Raw genomic sequence first — 20,179 nt, 5'->3', positions numbered from 1 at the left:
TGTCAACAGTCGAGTTTATATTCCAGTTCAAACGAGTATTTATTATTTGTTGAATGTGAAAAATAATTTGCTTGTACAATTTAAATTACAATTTCTATTGAAATCTTTTATCTAGATTCTTTTTTGATAATATTTTCATTGTTTGAAGTAAAATCGCGTTTCGTCGTTAGAATTAACTCATTTTTTCAGCCGTGTTCTCTCTTCCGTGTATCTTGCTGTATTATAATGGTTATCGAATCACCGAACTTATACGGATCATCCAGGTTTAACTCCGCGTGGAAACGTCGTAAAGTATCTACTCATTACCTCTTTATCGTAACTAACAATTACCTCTTGTTGTGTCAGTTAATTATAAACGCTATCAAGGGTCGCGCAATAAGGGACGAACTCCGTTAATACACGAAGGAAAGGGAAATACATTCGCGAATGGCAATAGATGTAAATAACCACTTACGATCCAATTAGGATGCAACCCTAAGTCCCGTTTTTATTACGGTAATATAGCCACCGGTCATGTACATGTACCTATATATGTGTTTCACGTTCTGTCTGTCTTCTGTACGTAATTATACATATGTACACACATAAACGAAACGTGTATACCGCATACTTTCGGATGGCCAATGAATTTGCTGACCGAAATTTCTACGGTAGGAATAAAAATCGAAGCGTCGCTGGAATCGAATATTGAATTAAGATCGATATTGCAATTATTAGAAATTTCGTTTCAGACAAACCATTGATATATTTGTTTAGGAAAATTGGAGAAAAATGATTCTGAATGGAATCGAAATTATCAGAATATTTGAAAATACCGAACAATGTAATTAATATTAAAATAGTAACCTGGAAGGATTTCGTATTAAACACTTTTTATAATCTTTAATTTTGAATTGTTTGAAATTAAATAATTTAGAGAGTGATCAAAGTTTGCATATATGTAATGCTTCATACATTTAATACATTCTATCCAAAATTATGAAGTATATTCTTAGTAACTCGTTCGTGAACCACGTGAGAATTTTTCCATTTCACCATCCATCTAAGAAACACATTACTATTAATATTTACTAAAAGGGCTTGTTATTGGATGCTTTAAATAGAATAAAATGGCGTGATCGTCCGTGGATTAAATGCACAGTAAAATTGGAGCCAAGAAAATTTAAAAAGGAGGCTACGAAGTATTTTTAATCAATTTTAATTAATTTAGAAGACGTCGAATAACTCATTGGCCATCACGACGCATATTATAAATACAAGAACTGCGCAAACTGTATTATACGAAACACGAGAATGATTGACGGAATTCTGATGCTACTATGTATACATATATATATGAATGAACCAGAAATTTATATATATATATAGGATGAAAGAGTGTGAGAGAGAGAGCAAACGAGAAAGAGAGAGAAAGATTCCATTAGTCGCAGTGCAAAGAAACATGTAAACGCGTTGCTAACATAACAGTAGGCGTGAGAGTTATCGTGAACGTTTTGAAAAACCAAAATGTTGTTCAATTACACGTACATATACGTATATATAGATATATTGTCCTTAAAGAAACGCTTTCGACAGTCGGTATATATTATATTATATTTAGGAACGGTAAAATCTAGTCGCATCTCGGTGATCGGTCCCGTATTATTCTTTCTCTAAGAAATTGTCTTTAGTCGTGTTATTTCGCTCTCTCTATGAATTTTTTTTATTTCGTTTCCTCGTTTTAGAACAACCGTTCGATATTGTCACTGTCGTCGAAAAATCGTCGCATAACGATAGCGAAGGGGATAAAAACGATGCTGTTCTTTTTTTTTTTATAATGGATGATCTAGCCATTGAAACTCAGAGCGAATTGTAAGACTTTACTTGGACCGAGCCTTCGTACGTCAACCGTCTCGAAAATTTCGATAATCGTTTCTAGGGTAACTGTACATAAAAAGATTTGCGAGAATATCGCGGTACAAATCCATTGCAACGACCATTCAGCTTTGAACTCCAGCGTGCAAAAGAAAAGAAAAGATTCTAATTGTGTCGAATGCGTTTCGCGAAAATCGCTGGTTCGATACGAAGCAATAAGCCATCGTTATATTTAAAACAATGGTTTCCAAACATTTTGGAAGGCGCGTCTCTAAACAAACAAAAAAAAGAAAAAGAAAAAAAAATACAAAAAAGAAGATATTCGCACCCGAGGTAAATGGTAAATTTAAAATAATGGAAAATATACTCTTACAGTCGTTAAGCTCCGATGGTCAATGTATAATATTATTAGAAAGTGATGTTCAAATTCTCTACATTTTTTTTTTCTTTTTTTTATGTTAAACATTTTTTTCTCGTGCCCTACTTGGTCTTGCAAGGTCTCCATTTTGGAAAGCACTGATTTAACGGTTATTAGTCTCTCAGTTTCAAAGGTTAAATCGACCGGATGATCGAAGATCAGAACGGCCGAGAGACCGGGAAGGAGCTTGACGAATTCGTAGCTTTGTTATCGCGATAATCTCATTGGAGTACGATATATTATCATTATTGTTATAGTAGCCATTATACGGGGCAGCCTTTATTAGCTATCTTGAAAGTGTGATATTTTTTTAACGAACATATCGCAAGTACGTTCGAGTTTTGCGGGTGATTTCAATGCTTGAGCGAGTAGGACGTTCTCCGAGCAGGAGTTCAACGAGGATTAAGACGAAACGAATCGGGATCGAGGAAATATCGCCACGATAAATTGTCGTAGGAAGAATAGACCTACGGACGTAACGATTTTTCATACATTAATTTATGCAGCTGTCGTTGGTGCAATCATTTGAACGATAATTGTAGAGCATATGGGGATGGGTGGCCATATTGAGTGGCTATGCAGCGCCGCTAAACGATTATCGTAACTAGAGTTGGAAAAAATTATGTAACCTACAAAATCAATATTAAATTTCTGTATATTCATTGTAAAATATTGCATTCTATAATAATAATTTGGATCGTTGTTTGGTAGAAATGTAGTATTCACAAGTGTCATCTCAAGCACTGCTCCCAAATTATGTTATTTTAAACCCTTTCAGTATCAATCTTTTATCGAAATTAGAATGTTTTCCCCTCTCTGACGTACGATATATGATAGGATGATGTCGAACACCGAAGCAGCTTCAACAAACTGGTTTAAAAAACTATTGAAACCATTCCACAGAAAATTTGTTTCTTTTCAATAATAAAATAGATTTGGATTGTTCAAATAAATATATATTTGAACACAATTGTTGTAGCTACTGTGGCGTTCGATTTGATTTTATAGATTAATTTAATCATAGAACGAATCGTTACGTCCATGGTCTTTGTTCAAAATGGCGCTCGAGTCGAAGATCCGTCGCTTTTTACGCTTCTCTTTGTTGCAACCTTCATATTTGTCGATGTTTATTCACAAGTTGTTAAACCGGCATACGATGTTTCACGTTCTATGTTTCGTGTGATTTTCATTAACTTTGCTCGGGAATTAACCCTCCATCGGTAATTAACCCCTGTCGATCAGAGTTTGTGTTTTCTCATCATTTTTGTTCCGTTTGTGTGTCCCTTTTTCTGGTGTTTCCCTACTCCGATTTCTGTCAATCACTGAAATTAACTTTGCAAGTGAAACCATGCACCATCTTGGGTGAAATAAATTTCAAATAAAACTCATTTGCAGTTGTCTAAGTTATCGTTAATTGTGTATTCGTGTTTCATTTTGAATTTGTGGAAAAAATCACGTTCATTGGTCGAGGGAAATTGGGTTTCAGGGGGCACAGAAGTCACCAAAAAATTAAAAATTAAAGCCTGGGTCCGAGGTGGAATTTTTCAACTTGTTATCGTCAAGTATATGTTTAAATTTAATTTTGAATTCGCGAGAAAATCGTCGATTGGTCGAGGGAAATTGGGTTTCAGGGGACACAGAGACCAACAAAAATGATAGAACTGATTTCTTTTTGTGCTCGGATTCAGAGACGAACGAGCAGCAACGCGAAGGATCTTGTGCAGCAAAGAACATCCCTTTCGATGTACAGACAAGTGAGAACGAGTTTCAAACGCGCCAGTACGAACCACGCGTCGATCATGAGGAGCGTGCAAAGAGCATTGAGCATTCAACGTCGGGAACCGTAAGCACTCGTCGAGAAATAGAACTTTTCAAATCTCTTGGGATCGACAATATTTTCTGTATAAATGAAAATAACATTTCGAATTGTATGGAGGATCTGTGATCGCGCGAGAACGTCGAAAGATATCTCTTTCGGTACTTGTCGCTTCGCAAATGATATTTTTTAGCGTAATTTCGACGCGCGGCTTGTTGGAAAAATTGTTCCCCAACAAAAAATCGTCAATTTTGACGCTGCAAAAGTGAATACTACGAAATTTTAGTTTAAGCAGCTCCCCGGTGATCCGAAAACGAAACGTCAACCTCGTAGAAAATTTTACATGTTTGTTTTGGCAGTCGAGCGATTTTGACAACGTTTCTTATTACCAGAGAATCGTTTTCTAAAAATCTTCCGTCTCTTTTGGATAGAAAACGTAACTACGATGCCTGTTTAACGACTTTGAACGAACAATCGGGCGCAAAACTTCGATCTTAATCCTCTCGTGTAGATTAGCCTTGCGTCTAAATGTCTACTTAACTAACTGCGTAAGACTTAACAATTTTTTCGTTGCATCGACGTCGTCGCGTACAAACGTCTTCGATAATCGTTCGAAAGCGAATAAAAGGAAAAACAAAACGCCTCTCGTCGAGGAAATATCAAAGCAATACTACGGTCGTCTCCGCGCGAGTCCCATTTCCATGGGAAATTAGGGAAACGATGCATATTCGCTGAATGAAACGACCTTCTTCGCGTCATATCGTAATCTCGGTGCAAAACGTGCCAAGGAATTGGCGATTATTCGCGAGTTTCCTTCGTCTTCGTGGCTCTCTGCTTATTCTTTAGGTTCCAACGAAAACTATTATACTCATCGACGCGGACGATCCGCAAACGCGCGGTGAAAATAAATTTTAAAAGTCACTTTTTTAAACGACGGTAATTTTGGAGTCTCTCCATAATGGCGTCGATGGGAGAAAATATTCCGAAAAGCAAAGTGGAAATCGAAAAGAAGTTAATATTCGTTGGGAGAATCTCATTGTGGAGCTGACTAGTCGAAGCAAAATGAATTAGCCGTTCAAGGTCACCGTAGGTGCATTCTCCCACTCTATTATTTTATATTTATCGCACATTATTTTTTATCGAAATATACATTATTACAATTCAGTATGAAATTGTAAAAAATATTTATAAACCCCAACAGTCAAATATAGGTTCTTGAACCTTTAAAAAAATTATTTCCTTATTTATTCGTTTTTACGAACATGAAAATGAATTAGTAGTTTCTAATGTTATTCGCGGAGTGGAGGAAGCGACCTTGATCAGCCGATTGGGAATCAACCCGAAAATAACAGAGAAGCGGGCTTCGTTTTGACACGTTTCTTCCCATCGTTAGCGCTGCCAAAATATTTTTAGACCACGGCAATTCGAACCTGACGGTTAAAATTTATTTTTGCTCGCGCAGGAAACAAAATGTCCGCGAAAAAAAATAAAAGGAAGACGAAGGTCTCTCTCCGAACCTCGATAACACACTATAGCAGTAGTCACTACATTTTTTTATTCGTATCGAATTATATATATACACACATATATATATTCATTTACGTGACGTTACGAAACTATTATAATTTCAATTAAAGAATCCGTCGGACGTAATTTACTCGTGCCTATTTTTACCTGAAACGGGTTATTGTCTAAAAGTATCAACCTTGTAGAACTTCGAAACAGCAGATTTCTGCTCGACGGAGGGAAAACATGGAACCAACGTGCCATTGAATAAATTCGGTACGAAGTGCATGCACAAGTTGGGCTTGCAAGCTTTATTAATTAACCCTTTAACCGAACGTGGTCTGCTTCTGCGAAAATAACAGATTCGTTGCGCCAACGAAACCGATATTTTAGTTTTGAGTACTCGACAGATGTTTTATATTAAATCCTTAATATTGTAACGCTCTCTAAAAGCAACTGACGCGGTTAAAGGGGTAGAAAAGCCGGGAGAACAAACGACACGATTGGATCAAGTTTGCTGGACGCGATATTCCACGGTTTTAGAGCGTTCGATATTGTTCGATGGAACCGGAGACCTTTCGATGCTATTTTTGTCGTTCGGTGGGTGTGGAATTTTCTTTTTCTATTTCAGTTGCATCCGACAGACGAATCCGTCGAATTGTCGCGGCACCTGATCCATGTCTGTCCGACAGAATAGTCGTGTAACGAACAAAATAAAGCTACACGTTGCCATTTAATCGAGTAACCGATCAACCAACAATCGCCAAAACCGCGAGCGATCGTTCGACCGTGCTGTTAACGACAGCACTCGCTTAACCGAGATTTTCGGCAATACATAATACTACGATTACTACCATTATCATTATGATTAATTACTATCATCCATGATTATTGATATTATTTAAATAAAGCAGTTACTATTATTCTTATGATTGTTTCTGTTGTCAAAATTGAGTAGTGCTTGTGGACTGTGGAAATCTATTTATATTCCGATCGACGAGAGCAATTTTTTTGGAGAAACTGAAGAGTACGGTAAAAATTATTATGAATTAAAAGTATAGTAGATGAATAGAAAATTGTATCTGTCGAGGCGTGACAGCTTGAAAGCTACTGGTAGAACATTCAATTAAAAATTGTCAGAGTACATTGTATCTATCATATGAGACAAATTCAGGCTAAATATAATACATGTAATGTTTTGGAGTGTATAAAATAATTGTAAAAATATTTAAACTGTTTTATTACATATAATTTATCTTTTATTATATGTTCATTAAAATTTATACAGCTCTAGCAATTTTCTATTAAATATTTACGTTTCAAGATGTCACTACGCAATCTTGTACACTAATATTTTCAATCATTTAAAAATATTCCCACGTTTCACACTTCTGATGAAAACAAATTTAGATCGTGGGAGTTGCTCGAGTCGACCGGAACGCAAATTAATTATATCTGTTAATGTTCTATTGGGAATAACGTTTTATTTTTTGTTCGTGTGAGCTTGTGTGCGCGTGCATCCCAATTCACGACGATCGATCGATCGATCGATCGATCCTCGAACGTAACCCTCTCCACCCTCGGCGCACTTTATTTTTACTTTCTTTTTTACCGACGATTTTTTTTCTTATCCTGGTTTCTTTATTTGCACCCATTTCAGACCCATCTGTAGTCAAGCGAAACGAAGATAGTCGTGTACAAAAAAAAAAAAGACAAAACGAAAGAATCACAAAATTTTGTATGTACGGAGCCTGTGAACCCTTGCAGTTGGCACATTTAGAAAACCCTTCCCCTCCGGAATTACCGTGAAAATGCATTAGGACCTCGATGTAAGTTCACTATCTAGGCATAAGTGAGAACGTCTTAAAACATATTTATAAAATGTTCCGAAAATATTCGATCGAAGCCAGTTTTTCGTGACACGACTATAGGAATTTTCCATGGACGAAAAATTTCAAAATTTGTTTTCAGTATATAGTGAAATTGCAAAAAGGAAAAAATATAATTTTATAAAAATACTAAAAAATCATACTGAGTATGGTTACAAGTATTATACAAATTTAAAAGAATAGTCGATATTAGAAAATAATTACTATTGAAATTATAAATTACCTGAAACTGGTGTACATCAAAATGTATAGAATAAGTATTTAAAAATAATATAAGTAAAATATCTTTTTGCTAAGAAAAAAAATTACAAAGTATAATTTCGGAACATTTTATATTAGCAAATAAGAGATCGGACCGAGACCAAGAAATTTTCTAACATCCATCACCTTCTCGGGTTGGTTCACTTTCTACTTGAAATTGATCGCAAAGAACGGTCCCAGCGTCTCGAGCCGATATTAGACAATTTAATTATTTATTTTGCTAATCAGTTTTCGCCGTGCATCGCCAAGAATTTTCAGTTTGCCTCACAGGATCAGAAATTGGGCACTTTTAAAATGCTATTTCAAATCACAATGTCATTTGAATTTTTTAAACACGATTGCGTTGTTTTATTACACGAAATAACTTTGAAAATAATATTTCTCTGTCTAAAATAATAAAATAACGAAATGTGCTTGGAAATAACATATATCAAACTTCATTTGATCCATCTATTACTTCTAATAACGAACTAACTTTATCGAAATTAGTAGCAATTTTGCTTAATTTTATTATAAAACAAAAGATCTTACACAGTAGTATTTAAAAAAAATTCTATTATAATGCTTGTAAGACCTACATTTGTTTTTTATTTTTTGTAAATCAATTTATCCAGTACTTCAGTTATTTCCAAATAACGTCACGGGAAATGAAAAACTGAAATATCATTTTAGACAGTTATTTCTTTTTAAATAAAATTTGCCCAGGTCCGTGCAGGACTCATATTCTGGTTCAAGTGTACACAGAATGAGCGCATGATTTTTGAATCCATCATTTTGGATTGCCTGCGTTCATTCTCTCTGCCTCCTAGTTGTGCGTGCAATATCTCGATTTCATGCTCCTTGGGAGGATTTTAACTTATTGTGTAATCTCGAATTGGAGTATTTATGAAAACGTATCAACGTGCCCAATTATTTTTCATTTGATATTCATTTTTAAAAAATAATTATATTAAACGAAAAGCATTGTTCGTGTCGTAGATACACGACTGAAAAGTTTTGTTGCATTTAATCGTCCAGAGACAGATATTTCGAAAATTGCATGATATTACAAATTAAAAGCATTCTTCGAAAATCTATTCGCGACGAGAGTGAACCAAATTGTTTATTAATTTTGGTTAAGTACCATGGCTCGCGAAATGCTTGCTAGAAGAATTTAATTCTTCGCTATTGTTTAAGTAAATTTACGACTATCGAATTAATTTCATGAAACGTTTCAACTAGGTCGAAGATACCCTGAGATACCAACGAAACAGGTAAATTGATACGTAAAATTAATCGATTCATTCCTTATAGTTTAACGAATTTCTATAGCGATCTTCAAAATCGACTTATCGTTGCAAAATAAAGCGCGAGCTCAGAACGTTTTGTAAAATGTAGACATAATTTCAACACACGCGAATGTTAAAGTAAAATAATGGAAGGTTCATTTATGGAAAGATAGAACAAATACAGTAGAACCTCGATTATTGGGTAAAAAACTGATTTTTTATACTAAAAAGTGAAAGGGAGTATAGTTGGAAAAGAAAATACAGCATTGCCTCGCAATTTGATCAAGCTGCGTTAGCAATACTTGCGAATAAATCGTTCTAGCCGTATGTGCAAAATTTAATTCAAATAATACATAACCAATAAGACCGACAGTTTATTTTTCATTTGTTATTCGAAATTTGTATCTGGATAAATATTTTTTCAATCTTTACCGTTGACTCAAGTGGTTTGACAGCTATGTAATTAAAAATCACTTAGGTTTGAGGATTCATCCAAACCTCTACACGAAACATGATAGTTCTGATTTGATTGCAAGAAGACAGGTCTTTCAAATATTTTAGAACAGTACAAAATATTTTAAGCTCGATTTATTTATAAGGAGTTATAGATGCATACAAAAATTTGTTAGTCTTAAACAATAATATTTTTTATTTAATCTAGCAATCAAAAATAGGGTCAGGAAACTTGCAGTTTTTAAAATGATTGAACTATATTTTGAGACAGTCTCAAAGGTATCTGCAGTCTTTCTTATCGTTAGTTTAGACAAAATGTAATTTTCACATCAGAATACTAACGATGCAAAATTATCAACGTTCTATTAAAAAATCAATGCCTCTCAGCAAGCAATAGTATTTACAATAAAAAATTCAAGCAAACCACATGTTTGACATGTTTGTAATACTGTAATTAGTAACAGTTACAACGTTTTATGTCTGTACCTTGATTATTTCACGAATTTCGATCAATACACAATGCTCGGACCCAGTTTTTAATCAGTAATCGTGGTTCTACTGCGCGTACACCGGGGAACCGTCTAATATTCCAAAACAAAACACTTGTCGTTTTTCCATTCTGGATGTTAACTTCGAGGTTACGTCCACGTTTTATTAAACAGTCTGTGCACATTTTTCTCGGGTTGTGAAGAGTTCGATGCCGTTTGAAACGGATGTAATGTCTCGAACGCTGCCATTAAGAATTAAAAATTCCGTTTGGTTTTTCGTCTTCGCACGAAACGATCGATGTGGTTCGCAATATTACGTATTGCCAGTGCTCATCGAGACGAATGGAATATCGGTGACGTCGACGGGCGTCGATTTGCACGGGGAACTCGACGTGCCTGATTACTTTCAAGCACTTCGCGACGTTCCCAGCAAATCGCTTGCCCACAACTGTATATATTTATTAAAAGATGTTTGCATGTATAAAAAGAACACATATAAATATCGGACCTATCGTATGTACGTACGTTGGATGCATTTACATATACATACATAGGACCCGCGATCGTGCGCATTCCTGCATTTTCCTCGCGACGGCGTATTGTCTCGTCTCGATACCTCATTTTGCGCGTACACGATCGCTGGCGGCGTACAATGTAAATGGTGGAAATAAATTATTGTTGCGTTCTATTTATTTAACGTGAGGACGGCGATGCGTCCTCCGTTGGAGACTCTGCTTTCGCGGGTTTGTTCGTCGAAAGATCTCGCTGTGGAAGATCTTGCTGGCAATAATCGTTGTAACAATAAAGTTTGCGAAGATATAATAACTGTTCGATCATTGTACGATCATTTTCTGCCCGTTTTAGGTTGTTCCAGTCCCCCTTCCGGTGTGCAGAGGTGAGTCGAGCATGAACTTTCGAGAATCGTGATGCACCCTATTATGCACTGAACACGCATGATTTTAATCTGTGATCAAGGGTAGCTCGCGAATCGAATGCAAACAGTGGACATTTTCGATCTCCGTGGCTAATTCTCGAATAAGAGCGCTTATAGTTAAACTTTCGTGGCTTGGCAAGCTTTTTTTTTAATTGCGAATAAAAAGTAATGCATTTAGATTTCGAGTTTAAAAATACAAGAATAAATTCTAAATATTCGTAATAATGAAAATTAAAATTGTGTATTTTCTTCAAATATTCCATATGTTGAGTGGACAAACCTGTGCTTAGTTTTAATAGTAAAATCGTCAATTATTTATCAACTAGATATACCGTCACTCAAAGTTAGTGTTATTTATTAGAGTATCGTCTAAAATACCAATCAACATGAGATTTTGTAGTATATTTAATTTTGTTAATTGAAGTAAACCAAACTCTTATGAAGGATAGACTCCCACGCTCTTGCTTAAGGATTCAAATGAGAAACGAATTATTCGACGGAAATGAAATTCTACCATATTGTATCGAATGGTTAATCGTTAATTGAGCCCGTTTGTATTCAATTCTCGATTCTTCGACGTGTGATCGAGGTTTCAGTGTTAATGAAGTGTGCAAATAACTTGATCGTTGTTCACCCTCGATTAAAAGGATGCTGAGAGGATCGATCTTATTGCTTTATACGCGTGAATTCTAGCGAAGAAATGAAATTGTATGACAAAGTAGGAGCTAACGAGGAGGTGACTCAACTTACTTATAAAGGCTTATGTCGATGAAGTAGAATTAGGACAGAAGGTGCCCCGGCCTCGTCGGTGCAATATATCCTGCATAAGGTAAGTACTAACTAAGGACACGTACGTATATATACGCGTACGTTGACATAAAGACGAACTTAGATTTAATAAGCATCTTAATTATTCCCTCAAGGATGTCTGTCTGGCTAATTGCGCGAATGCGACGATAATTAAGCCGGTAGAATCTTTTGTTTCGTTTGGCGCTAAGAAGATTAAAACTAACGTAAGAACTTTTATTTATATTAATTCACAAGACAACCATTTCACTTTCTAAACTAAAATGTTCAATATAACTGCCAGAGGATTTAGTTTTATTAAGGGGTTAGACTACCTTCATGCTCCAAAACAAACACACACAAATCTACTTTTTTCCCGACCAGAATTTTTCAACAAGGATGGAGACTTATTATAGTCAGAATTGGGCAAACTCTGTTCACAAACAACGAATAAATATTCTAAATTTATTCCTAGACATTTAAAAAGCATCATGAAGTATAAATTAATTTGCGGAATGGTGGTCCAACCCTTTAAAATAGAAATCGTTCTCCAAACTCTTAATCTAAACTCTAAATATGAAGCGAAACATAAAATTTGTAATGTTATTTGTCTGAGTTTTTTTCTATTAAAAGTTAGATTCCTTTTAATAGCAGCGAGTGCACGAATCATATTCATCGACTTTTAGCCAGTGATCGGTATTTAAAAAACGTGCTCGTAAACGCACACCAGTCGGTACTTAAACAGACAGTATATGAGTCAAGGCTGTGCAGGGACCCTTACCTACTTTTTCCATTTATGGTAGTGAATCGGACCGACGAATGCATGGGATGTGACGACCGATCTTACGCAAAGGATTTCATACGGACAAATTACTGCGCGAAATTTTCACGGCTCTCGTAAACACCGTCATTGCTGGCAGAATCGTATTTATCTCCGAGATCCCGTGATTAATCGCGAAAATCTCTTTCAGATACGAGGACGAACACGATCCAGCAGATCTTGATCTACCAAAAGGGTCGACGAGACTCGTTTTGCCATTTTTTATAATAATTATCTATCCTGTTTCGTAAATGTTATTCTAGTATATGAGCAATCAATTTTATAAAACAGTTTTCCATTTGTTATACATATTCAGATTTTATTTAATTCATTAAGAAAGAGTAATTTAGTCGACTATATAGAATTTTTTAATTTACCATTACTTTTAGCTAGTTTCTATAATTATTGTGTACATTAACTCTACTATAATAGAGTAAATCAGTCCTCCGTGGATTCAAAAGTTCTCTATAGACGCGCAATAATGATAAACTAAATTATCTAAAGAGTCTCAAATCTTTCAATGTAGTTGAATATCCATTTATCCAACCACCCTGGATTTCCACATATTAAATGCAATAAACATTGAGGTTTGTTCTGGATTAGATTTATTAAATTTAAATGTTTACAATCAAGTAAAACTATTACATATTTTAGATTAACAAATTTTTATTAATTCTGCCGAATAGTTTTTTCTTTTATAAGTTCCCAAAGGTAGCTCTCGTTTCAAGGCCTTCAAGCGTGAAATTCGCTCGAAGGAATTCGATGGCGGTTGGGCTTTATGCTTCGGGAGTGTCGTGATTTGGAAAGTGGTCGAATTATTCCATAAATCTTGAAAGGATTGCGCAACCGACGAGGCTAAAAGCGTTGTCCGACTCATTGCGAATTGACCATGACACGAGTTGACTCAAGGAGATCGGATAGAGGTGCCTATAACCCCAATGCCAGAATTACTTCTGCCTAATATTAGGACTCTCCTGCTGGACACACAGACCCGCCATCTTCGACGATCTATTTCAGCTTTTCTCTACTTCCGGGTCGTGGACATAGATGGGAAAAATTTAATTCGAATAATACATAACGAATAAGGACACTGTAATCTGATTTATCAGCGATGTTTATTCGAGCGAACAGTTATAAAGATCACTTGTTTAGTTATAACAGTCTTTTTTAGGTTATGGGAATAAGAGTTGTGCGAAAAAGTACATCCGTATCAACTTATAATACTGTATTAATATTTATATACATCGCACTTGCAACAGTGATAAGATTAATAAAATCGTTGCAATGGTATGTTTATATATTATTTATAGTATCGAGAAGTATGGATGTACAATTTTAATACTTTTTAAAGACTAAATTTTGTTCAGAACAAAAACGGTGGCTAATCTTAAACGATACACTCTATGCATAATCTAATTTTTATTGCAATTAGTAATAGGTTTTAATTCGTTTTGCATAAAATATAATTTCATTTTAATTTTTTTTAACAAATAACAGAGAACATGGCGTCCATTTTATGCATTTTTATTATGGGCAATCGTTCGAAGGATCTGGACGTCTATTATTCGCTGCGATTTCTCTGTGAATCATCGATTTAAATATTTTTTAGATTCTGCTGATTGTAAATCTTCCTTTCGCTGGTATTCTTACGTTTATTTTTCTCGCCGACGAATTAAATATATTTAAGATCGTCCCCGGAGAGTATGGCAATCTTACAACGATCTGGGCGACTTTGACTTTACTCGATATCCACAGTTCCAGAAACTAGATCAAGGAATCGGGAGTATAATATCCCATGGTTCTTTTTTCTGTGACGTAGGAAAGTTTTCACTTTCTCTATCGAATTGCAGCACCTTCAATTTGATACCTCGAGCACGTTAACTCTCTCGGTGAATGCTTAATTCTGCGTAATCTTGATCCCCGACAATCTTGATCAATTTTTTCTTATTCCTTAAAAAGATTTCACTTCTCGCAAATTAATTATACGCGCTGAGAGACGCGTTCGCGAACTCGAATAAATTTCACTTTCGTTTCATTATTGTGTCTGCCTTTAATTCGTACGGGTATTACTATCGTGGAGACCTTCAATTTTTTTATTGGAAAAAGATAAACGTTATTCCTCTCGGTTTCTATTCCTCAAACGTTTGGTAACAAATTGTCTATATACTTAAAATCAAGTTAGTATATAAGATGATTCTAAAAAGTATTTTGTAAACAATATTATTTGAGATATACAGAAATTCCAATAATACTAACAAAAATAAAATTGCGATGAAATTATATTTTATTCAGGCCAAGTGAAACCTCGATGTTTGCAAGAAAAACGGAAATATCGAGCTTCGATCAATTACTATCGAGGTAACCAATCCAATATGGACTCCAGTGATACATTCAGAGTGAAACTTATTTCTCTTCGATAAAGTAAAAATAATTATATTAGAGAATCCGGGATTTCCAAATAGCCAGCATATTTACCTTGATTATTCTTCGGTAAATGTTACGGATTATATTTTACATAAACAAAGAAGTCACAGCCGCATGTATCCAGCAGTGACATCGATACTAAACAGTTGAAGCGTAGAAATTTTATGTTTTATTTTTGATTAATAAATTCTATTACTACATTACCCATGATTGTGTTTATTAAAAATCAAAAACAAATTTATAAGAAAAATCGACAGGGAGTAAGTGCAGAAATTTTTCGGCGAAATTAGAAAATTTCAAATGATTCTGAAGAAAATATTTTCGGTTGCGGGGGTCAATTACAATAATTCTTAGTGAATAGACATACCCCCGAAATTCTACGCACTTTTGAGAAAAAAATTCCTTACCAAAAATATAATTTCAGGCCAGAAATGTCACTCGAAAATTTCATGCGTATCTTTAAAACGTCATAACTGCTGAACGGATTGAAGGAATTTAATGTTTCAAAATGCAAATAACGCGTATTTTAGTGAACAATATGTAGAAATTCTAACAATATTAAAAAAGTTGTTCCTTGACCCCGTACAGTGTGAAAAACCCCATAAAAATGGTCCAATTTTCAAACAGCCATAACCTACAATAGTGAATATATTTCAATGACACTTTTTTCTGAAGTAGAGCTCATGGGCGGTAACAAAAAAGTATTAGATAATTTTTCTATAGGGTGTTAAACAAAATTACTAAAAATCAAAAACGAATTTTTAAGAAAAATCGACAAGGAGTAGGTGCCTAAATCTCTCGGGAAAGAAAAAAAATTCCAAATCGTTCTAAAAAAATTATTTTCGATTGCGGGGGTCAATTACAATCATTTTTGGTGGATAATCATACCCCCGAAATCCTACGCAATTTCGAGAAAAGAATTCGAGTAGGTGAACAAATTGTTCGATAAAATGAAGAAATTTCAAATCGTTCTAAAAAAATTATTTTTGATTGTGAGGGTCAATTAGAATCATTTTTGGTGGATAGATATACTCCTGAAATCCTACTCAGTTTCAAGAAAAAAATTCTTTACCGAAAACATAACGTCTGATCAGAAATGTTTCTGTAATTTCACTTTCTTTCTCATTTCCTCTTGTGTTTATTTCTGTAACCTATATATTGGTAATATTGTAAGTGACACAAAAGTGATAATGGGGATCTGGAGCCCCAGAAAAATGGGCCGAAATAATAGATTCGATGTAAGGACTACTCATATACCTCGTGTGTGATTATATTCCTTGTTTTTATCACTTCATATGTAGCTTTAGTCCAATTATCCGACATATTTAATTTTCCGTTATTGCCCCAGTCCCGAGTATTCTGGATAATCAGAATTTTTCTGTAGCCCCAATAAAGGTCAAGTAATAATCTAGACAATAGAAGAACCCATAATAATTTCAACGAAAATAACGTTTTTATTTTATTTGTTCGATACTCATGAATATTCAGACGGTCATTACTTTATATAAATAAAACTACTCGTATAGTGAATTTTGAGTTAACTCGAAACAAACGAACAATGATTCGATTATAGTTTCTATATTTCACGCTACGACTCGAGCAAATGTTGAAAATATACATGAAAAAAAATGGCGTGTAATTCAACGTGTTAAAATAAGGACAATGAAAGAATAGCGAGGAACCGAACCTGAAGAGAGTAAAAACGCTATCCACCACGTAAGAATGACCCAGCGGAAGGTGGACCATGACTATACACCCCCATAGTCTCCGCGGGTTTTCCATTCCGCGTTGGTCCTCTCCAGGACTTTGAAATAGAGATCGGACGACTCTGCGACGCCGATTCTAAAGATACATTCCGCGGTGTACGTTTTCACAGGCCCGTACGTAGAAAAAGCCGCGCCGGGGGTCTAGGTGCGCGGTGGTAGGGGGCATGCACCGCGTCCTCACGCGACGTCATCGTCGTCTTTTACGATCACGAAGAGAGAAGCCCGCGAGAAAAGGTGGGAGCCGCGCAACGGCGAAGCCGCGGCTTTCAGCGACCAGTCGAGACTTTGCCTGCGAGTCAGACGCATCCCGGACAACGAACGAACCTGAGTACTTGCCCCGTGAGTAACCATGTGCATTTTTATCATCCGTTAAAGAGGGAGCCCTGTGTCCTCCCGAGGACCGCGAGGTTCGACCAGTGAGTGAAGGAAAGTGACGGTGAAGAACGGTGGTATTACTCGCGACGAAAGTGACGGAGATATCGAACGTATAGCTCGACAAGTTTAATAAGAGCCCCTAAGTAGTGGGTACCGGATGAGTGAGTGTCAGGGATGAGACACGGAGGCTAACGTCTTCCAGTACGATTCAAAAGAGTCTATGACTTGTCGAGCTATGCTGAAAGATGCTGATCGAGTAACCTAATTTCTAGGTACCTAGCCGATCAGGTCGTTTAGGTACGAAGAAAGTTCTTCCGGGGGATTGCACGGTTAGCCCCCTATTAATAGATCGTTCTTTGCATTCTGTTCCGGCCGGTTGCAACGTGAATGTTTCTGCTCTCCAAATTGACCGCAATTTCGACCGGTAATTTTCTCGGTACATACACAAAACCATCGTCTCGCGCGATGTATGGTCACGGTGGATCGGTACGCGGGCGCGCCGATATCGCCAGAAAAGTGTGACTCACGAAAATATTTCAGGCGTTCATGCGTAACCGGCGAGACCAACGTTGTCCAGATCTCCTTTCGTCGCGAGCTGATAAGAGAAAGAAGGAATGCGAACAATTAAAAAAGTCGGGTGCAATCAGAGCGATGAGGAGACCCTAGAATAGATAGTGTCTCATTACCCGCGACCGTTCTATTTATACGTATTGCACAGCAACGGGACGAACAAATGCTAAATTTCTAGTCCACTCTGGTGGGTTCGAGAAAGTTTCATGGAAGTTGGAGTTTTGATGTATTGCAGGGAGAAGAAAAGATGAGCCTTGGTAGGAACTGCTTTTCTAATTGGGTCATACGTCTTGGGCGACGTAATGCCCTCAATTGCGGAAAAACTACTCGATAGTACAGATTCTATTGTAGAAAGAAGGAAAGATTAGACTTGGTGGGAATTGAGAATTTTATTGTGGTAAACGTTTTAGTCTGTCTTCGTAAGGAGAAAGATGAAATCTGAGGCTGTTGACGTCTTAGCTACTAAAAAATTATTCGACACTGATGGTATTCTATTGTAGGAAGAAAGAAAGATTGAACCTGGTAGAAATTACGAATTAGGTCGTATGTTTTTATCAGTCTTTATAAAATATATGACAACAAAAATGACTCTGTCCACGTTCTATTGTAGGAAGGAAGCAAGATGAGACTTGACAGTAATAACAAATTTTATTATTTTACCTCGAAAAATTGAGACTGCCCACATTGTAAAACGAACGTTTCAGACTCGCGACAACTCGAAAAATTGTTCAACGCTTATTCTACTTGCAACCACGTCCCCCTTAACCCAGATCTAATCTTTCCTGCTTCTGATTGAACTTTCTTTCTCCCTGCAGTATCGTCTCGTCCCATAATTGATTCGTCATTCTTTTCGAAACGAAACGTAGGAGCGTCTCTAAAGCCGATTTAACGCGATTCTGGTGCGAATCTGTGGATCGAATGGCGGAAATTTTCCATCGAGCGTAACAAGATACCAATCCAGATGGAGTAACGAAGCTGTGCTTCGCGTAACCCGAAAAGGTTCGACGGCAGGCGGCTAGCGACGATTCCACCCTCTCCTCTGCCCGTATAAAAATAACCCTCTCCGCTGATACGTTCGTCTTTGGAATCTGGCGAGTGCTGCTTATGTTTTCTTTTTTTTTTAACTAACGCCATTTTCGAACGCACTATCGAGTGCTCGCGCTTGAACTTCTATGGCTGTCGGGATTTGAGTATGAAAAATAGAGAAACGCCATTTATCAACCGCCATTTTGACTGTGGTATGCGCTCCTCGAGATTCCGTTTCCCTGAAGCTTCGGATTCGTCTTACGGATTCCGGTCCAAGTTATTTATACGATCGACCCCATTTTTGCCCGTACGTTTTTAAGATTCGAAAAAAACTTAATAGGAATTTTAATTAATATAATATGGAAGATTTGACGATTTTAATCAAACGTTAACGTTTCGGTGCTCCAATTTGGGACTATTTTCAGAAATACGAAAATTAAATTTCGAAATGAACAACAATTATTATAAATGATACCAGAATTTTAATGTATGATGGCTTTAAGCAGAAAAATGTATAGTGTCCAACATGGAAGGTTAAAAGAAAAATATTTACGATGTAACGAACGTGACGAGTTAATTATAATCGTAACTGTACGTACAATAGAATTGACAAGAAAGTAAGGTTAGTTAACAGTTTGTGTAAAATATTATTACGTGGTAAACAGGGTTGCTTAATTTGCATCACAATACAGTTTTCTTTGCTGACTAAGCAGAATCGAAAAAAATTAGGACACTTCAAAAACCGAAGGAACTTAAGGATCGACCCAGATTGCAATGGCGGTAATATGTGCAAGGAGATATAATTGATTTGTAGAATATTTATCGTTAAATTGTATAGTAGTGTATTAATTATATTCTTTCAATAGATATATAATTAAGACTGTAAAAAATGTTTCTATTATATCCTCAAATTCTACCAACAATCGAGTAATATAAAATTAAGTTAATTTAATACATATCGTATCAAAAATTTTGACATTTCGTCCAGTCTAAGATAATTTTCATTATTATTGCAATATTATCTGTATCCTACGTATTCAATTATTCAATAGAATTATTAAGCTTGTTTTTAGAATATTATTGTATTTACAACGAACAAAATCAATATATGTTTTAAAAAATTTGTGACTTTTAAAGGGGTTCGTTGGGGGTTTTTTAATTTAACACTATCGAAGTGTTGGACTCAAATTTTGTCGAATGGTGAAAGGGTTTAATTATTAAATTGGTTCTCGGGTAGATCGACTCAAGGATTTCCGTTTCTCCGAACCCATTGGAACCCCGTTTTCCTTTCGTTCGATGCTTACTCGGCATCTCTGATTACCAGCGAGCTTGGAATCGTGCACGTTCGCTGTCATGGATGCCAATGACGCGGATGCAGGGATCCGTGCAATAGCGTAGATGCAACGAACATTGACGAATCTTTCTGCGAAAGCTTCAACGGAATTTTAGATGAGAAAAAGTTTCCATAAAACAACTAAATCCTACTTTCGAGTGTCACACTTTTCCATACCGTGCGAAATTTCTA

The 20,179-nt window shown here is 36.0% G+C and overlaps 2 protein-coding genes across 18 annotated transcripts in view; both read left to right on the top strand.

Annotated features, from left to right (window-relative positions):
- Positions 1–10,763, top strand: part of LOC122401269 (phosphatidylinositol 4-phosphate 5-kinase type-1 alpha) — a 45,645-nt gene extending 34,882 nt beyond the window's left edge. For 10 of the 12 annotated variants that reach the window (XM_043403303.1, XM_043403299.1, XM_043403310.1 and 7 more), the window contains one exon: positions 3,961–6,763. In XM_043403303.1, the coding sequence (XP_043259238.1) occupies positions 3,961–4,119 (159 nt within the window). In that variant the 3' untranslated portion in view covers positions 4,120–6,763. Of the gene's footprint in view, positions 1–3,960; positions 6,764–7,254; positions 7,580–8,965 lie in introns of those variants that run through there. The other 2 variants (XR_006259432.1, XM_043403305.1) reach the window with 2 other exon arrangements.
- A 6,104-nt stretch (positions 10,764–16,867) lies between these two features.
- The window catches only part of LOC122401245 (tropomyosin Per a 7.0102), a 56,768-nt gene continuing 53,456 nt past the window's right edge, over positions 16,868–20,179 (top strand). For all 6 annotated transcript variants that reach the window (XM_043403263.1, XM_043403262.1, XM_043403261.1 and 3 more), the window contains exon 1: positions 16,868–17,022. The gene's annotated coding sequence lies outside the window, so the exon portion shown is untranslated. The remainder of the gene's footprint in view (positions 17,023–20,179) is intronic.

Source organism: Colletes gigas, unplaced genomic scaffold (genome assembly GCF_013123115.1).
Source record: "Colletes gigas isolate AHSC1104 unplaced genomic scaffold, ASM1312311v1 Colletes_gigas_Sc00023, whole genome shotgun sequence".
Classification (NCBI taxonomy): domain Eukaryota; kingdom Metazoa; phylum Arthropoda; class Insecta; order Hymenoptera; family Colletidae; genus Colletes; species Colletes gigas.
This window is presented reverse-complemented; position numbering and strand designations above follow the sequence as displayed.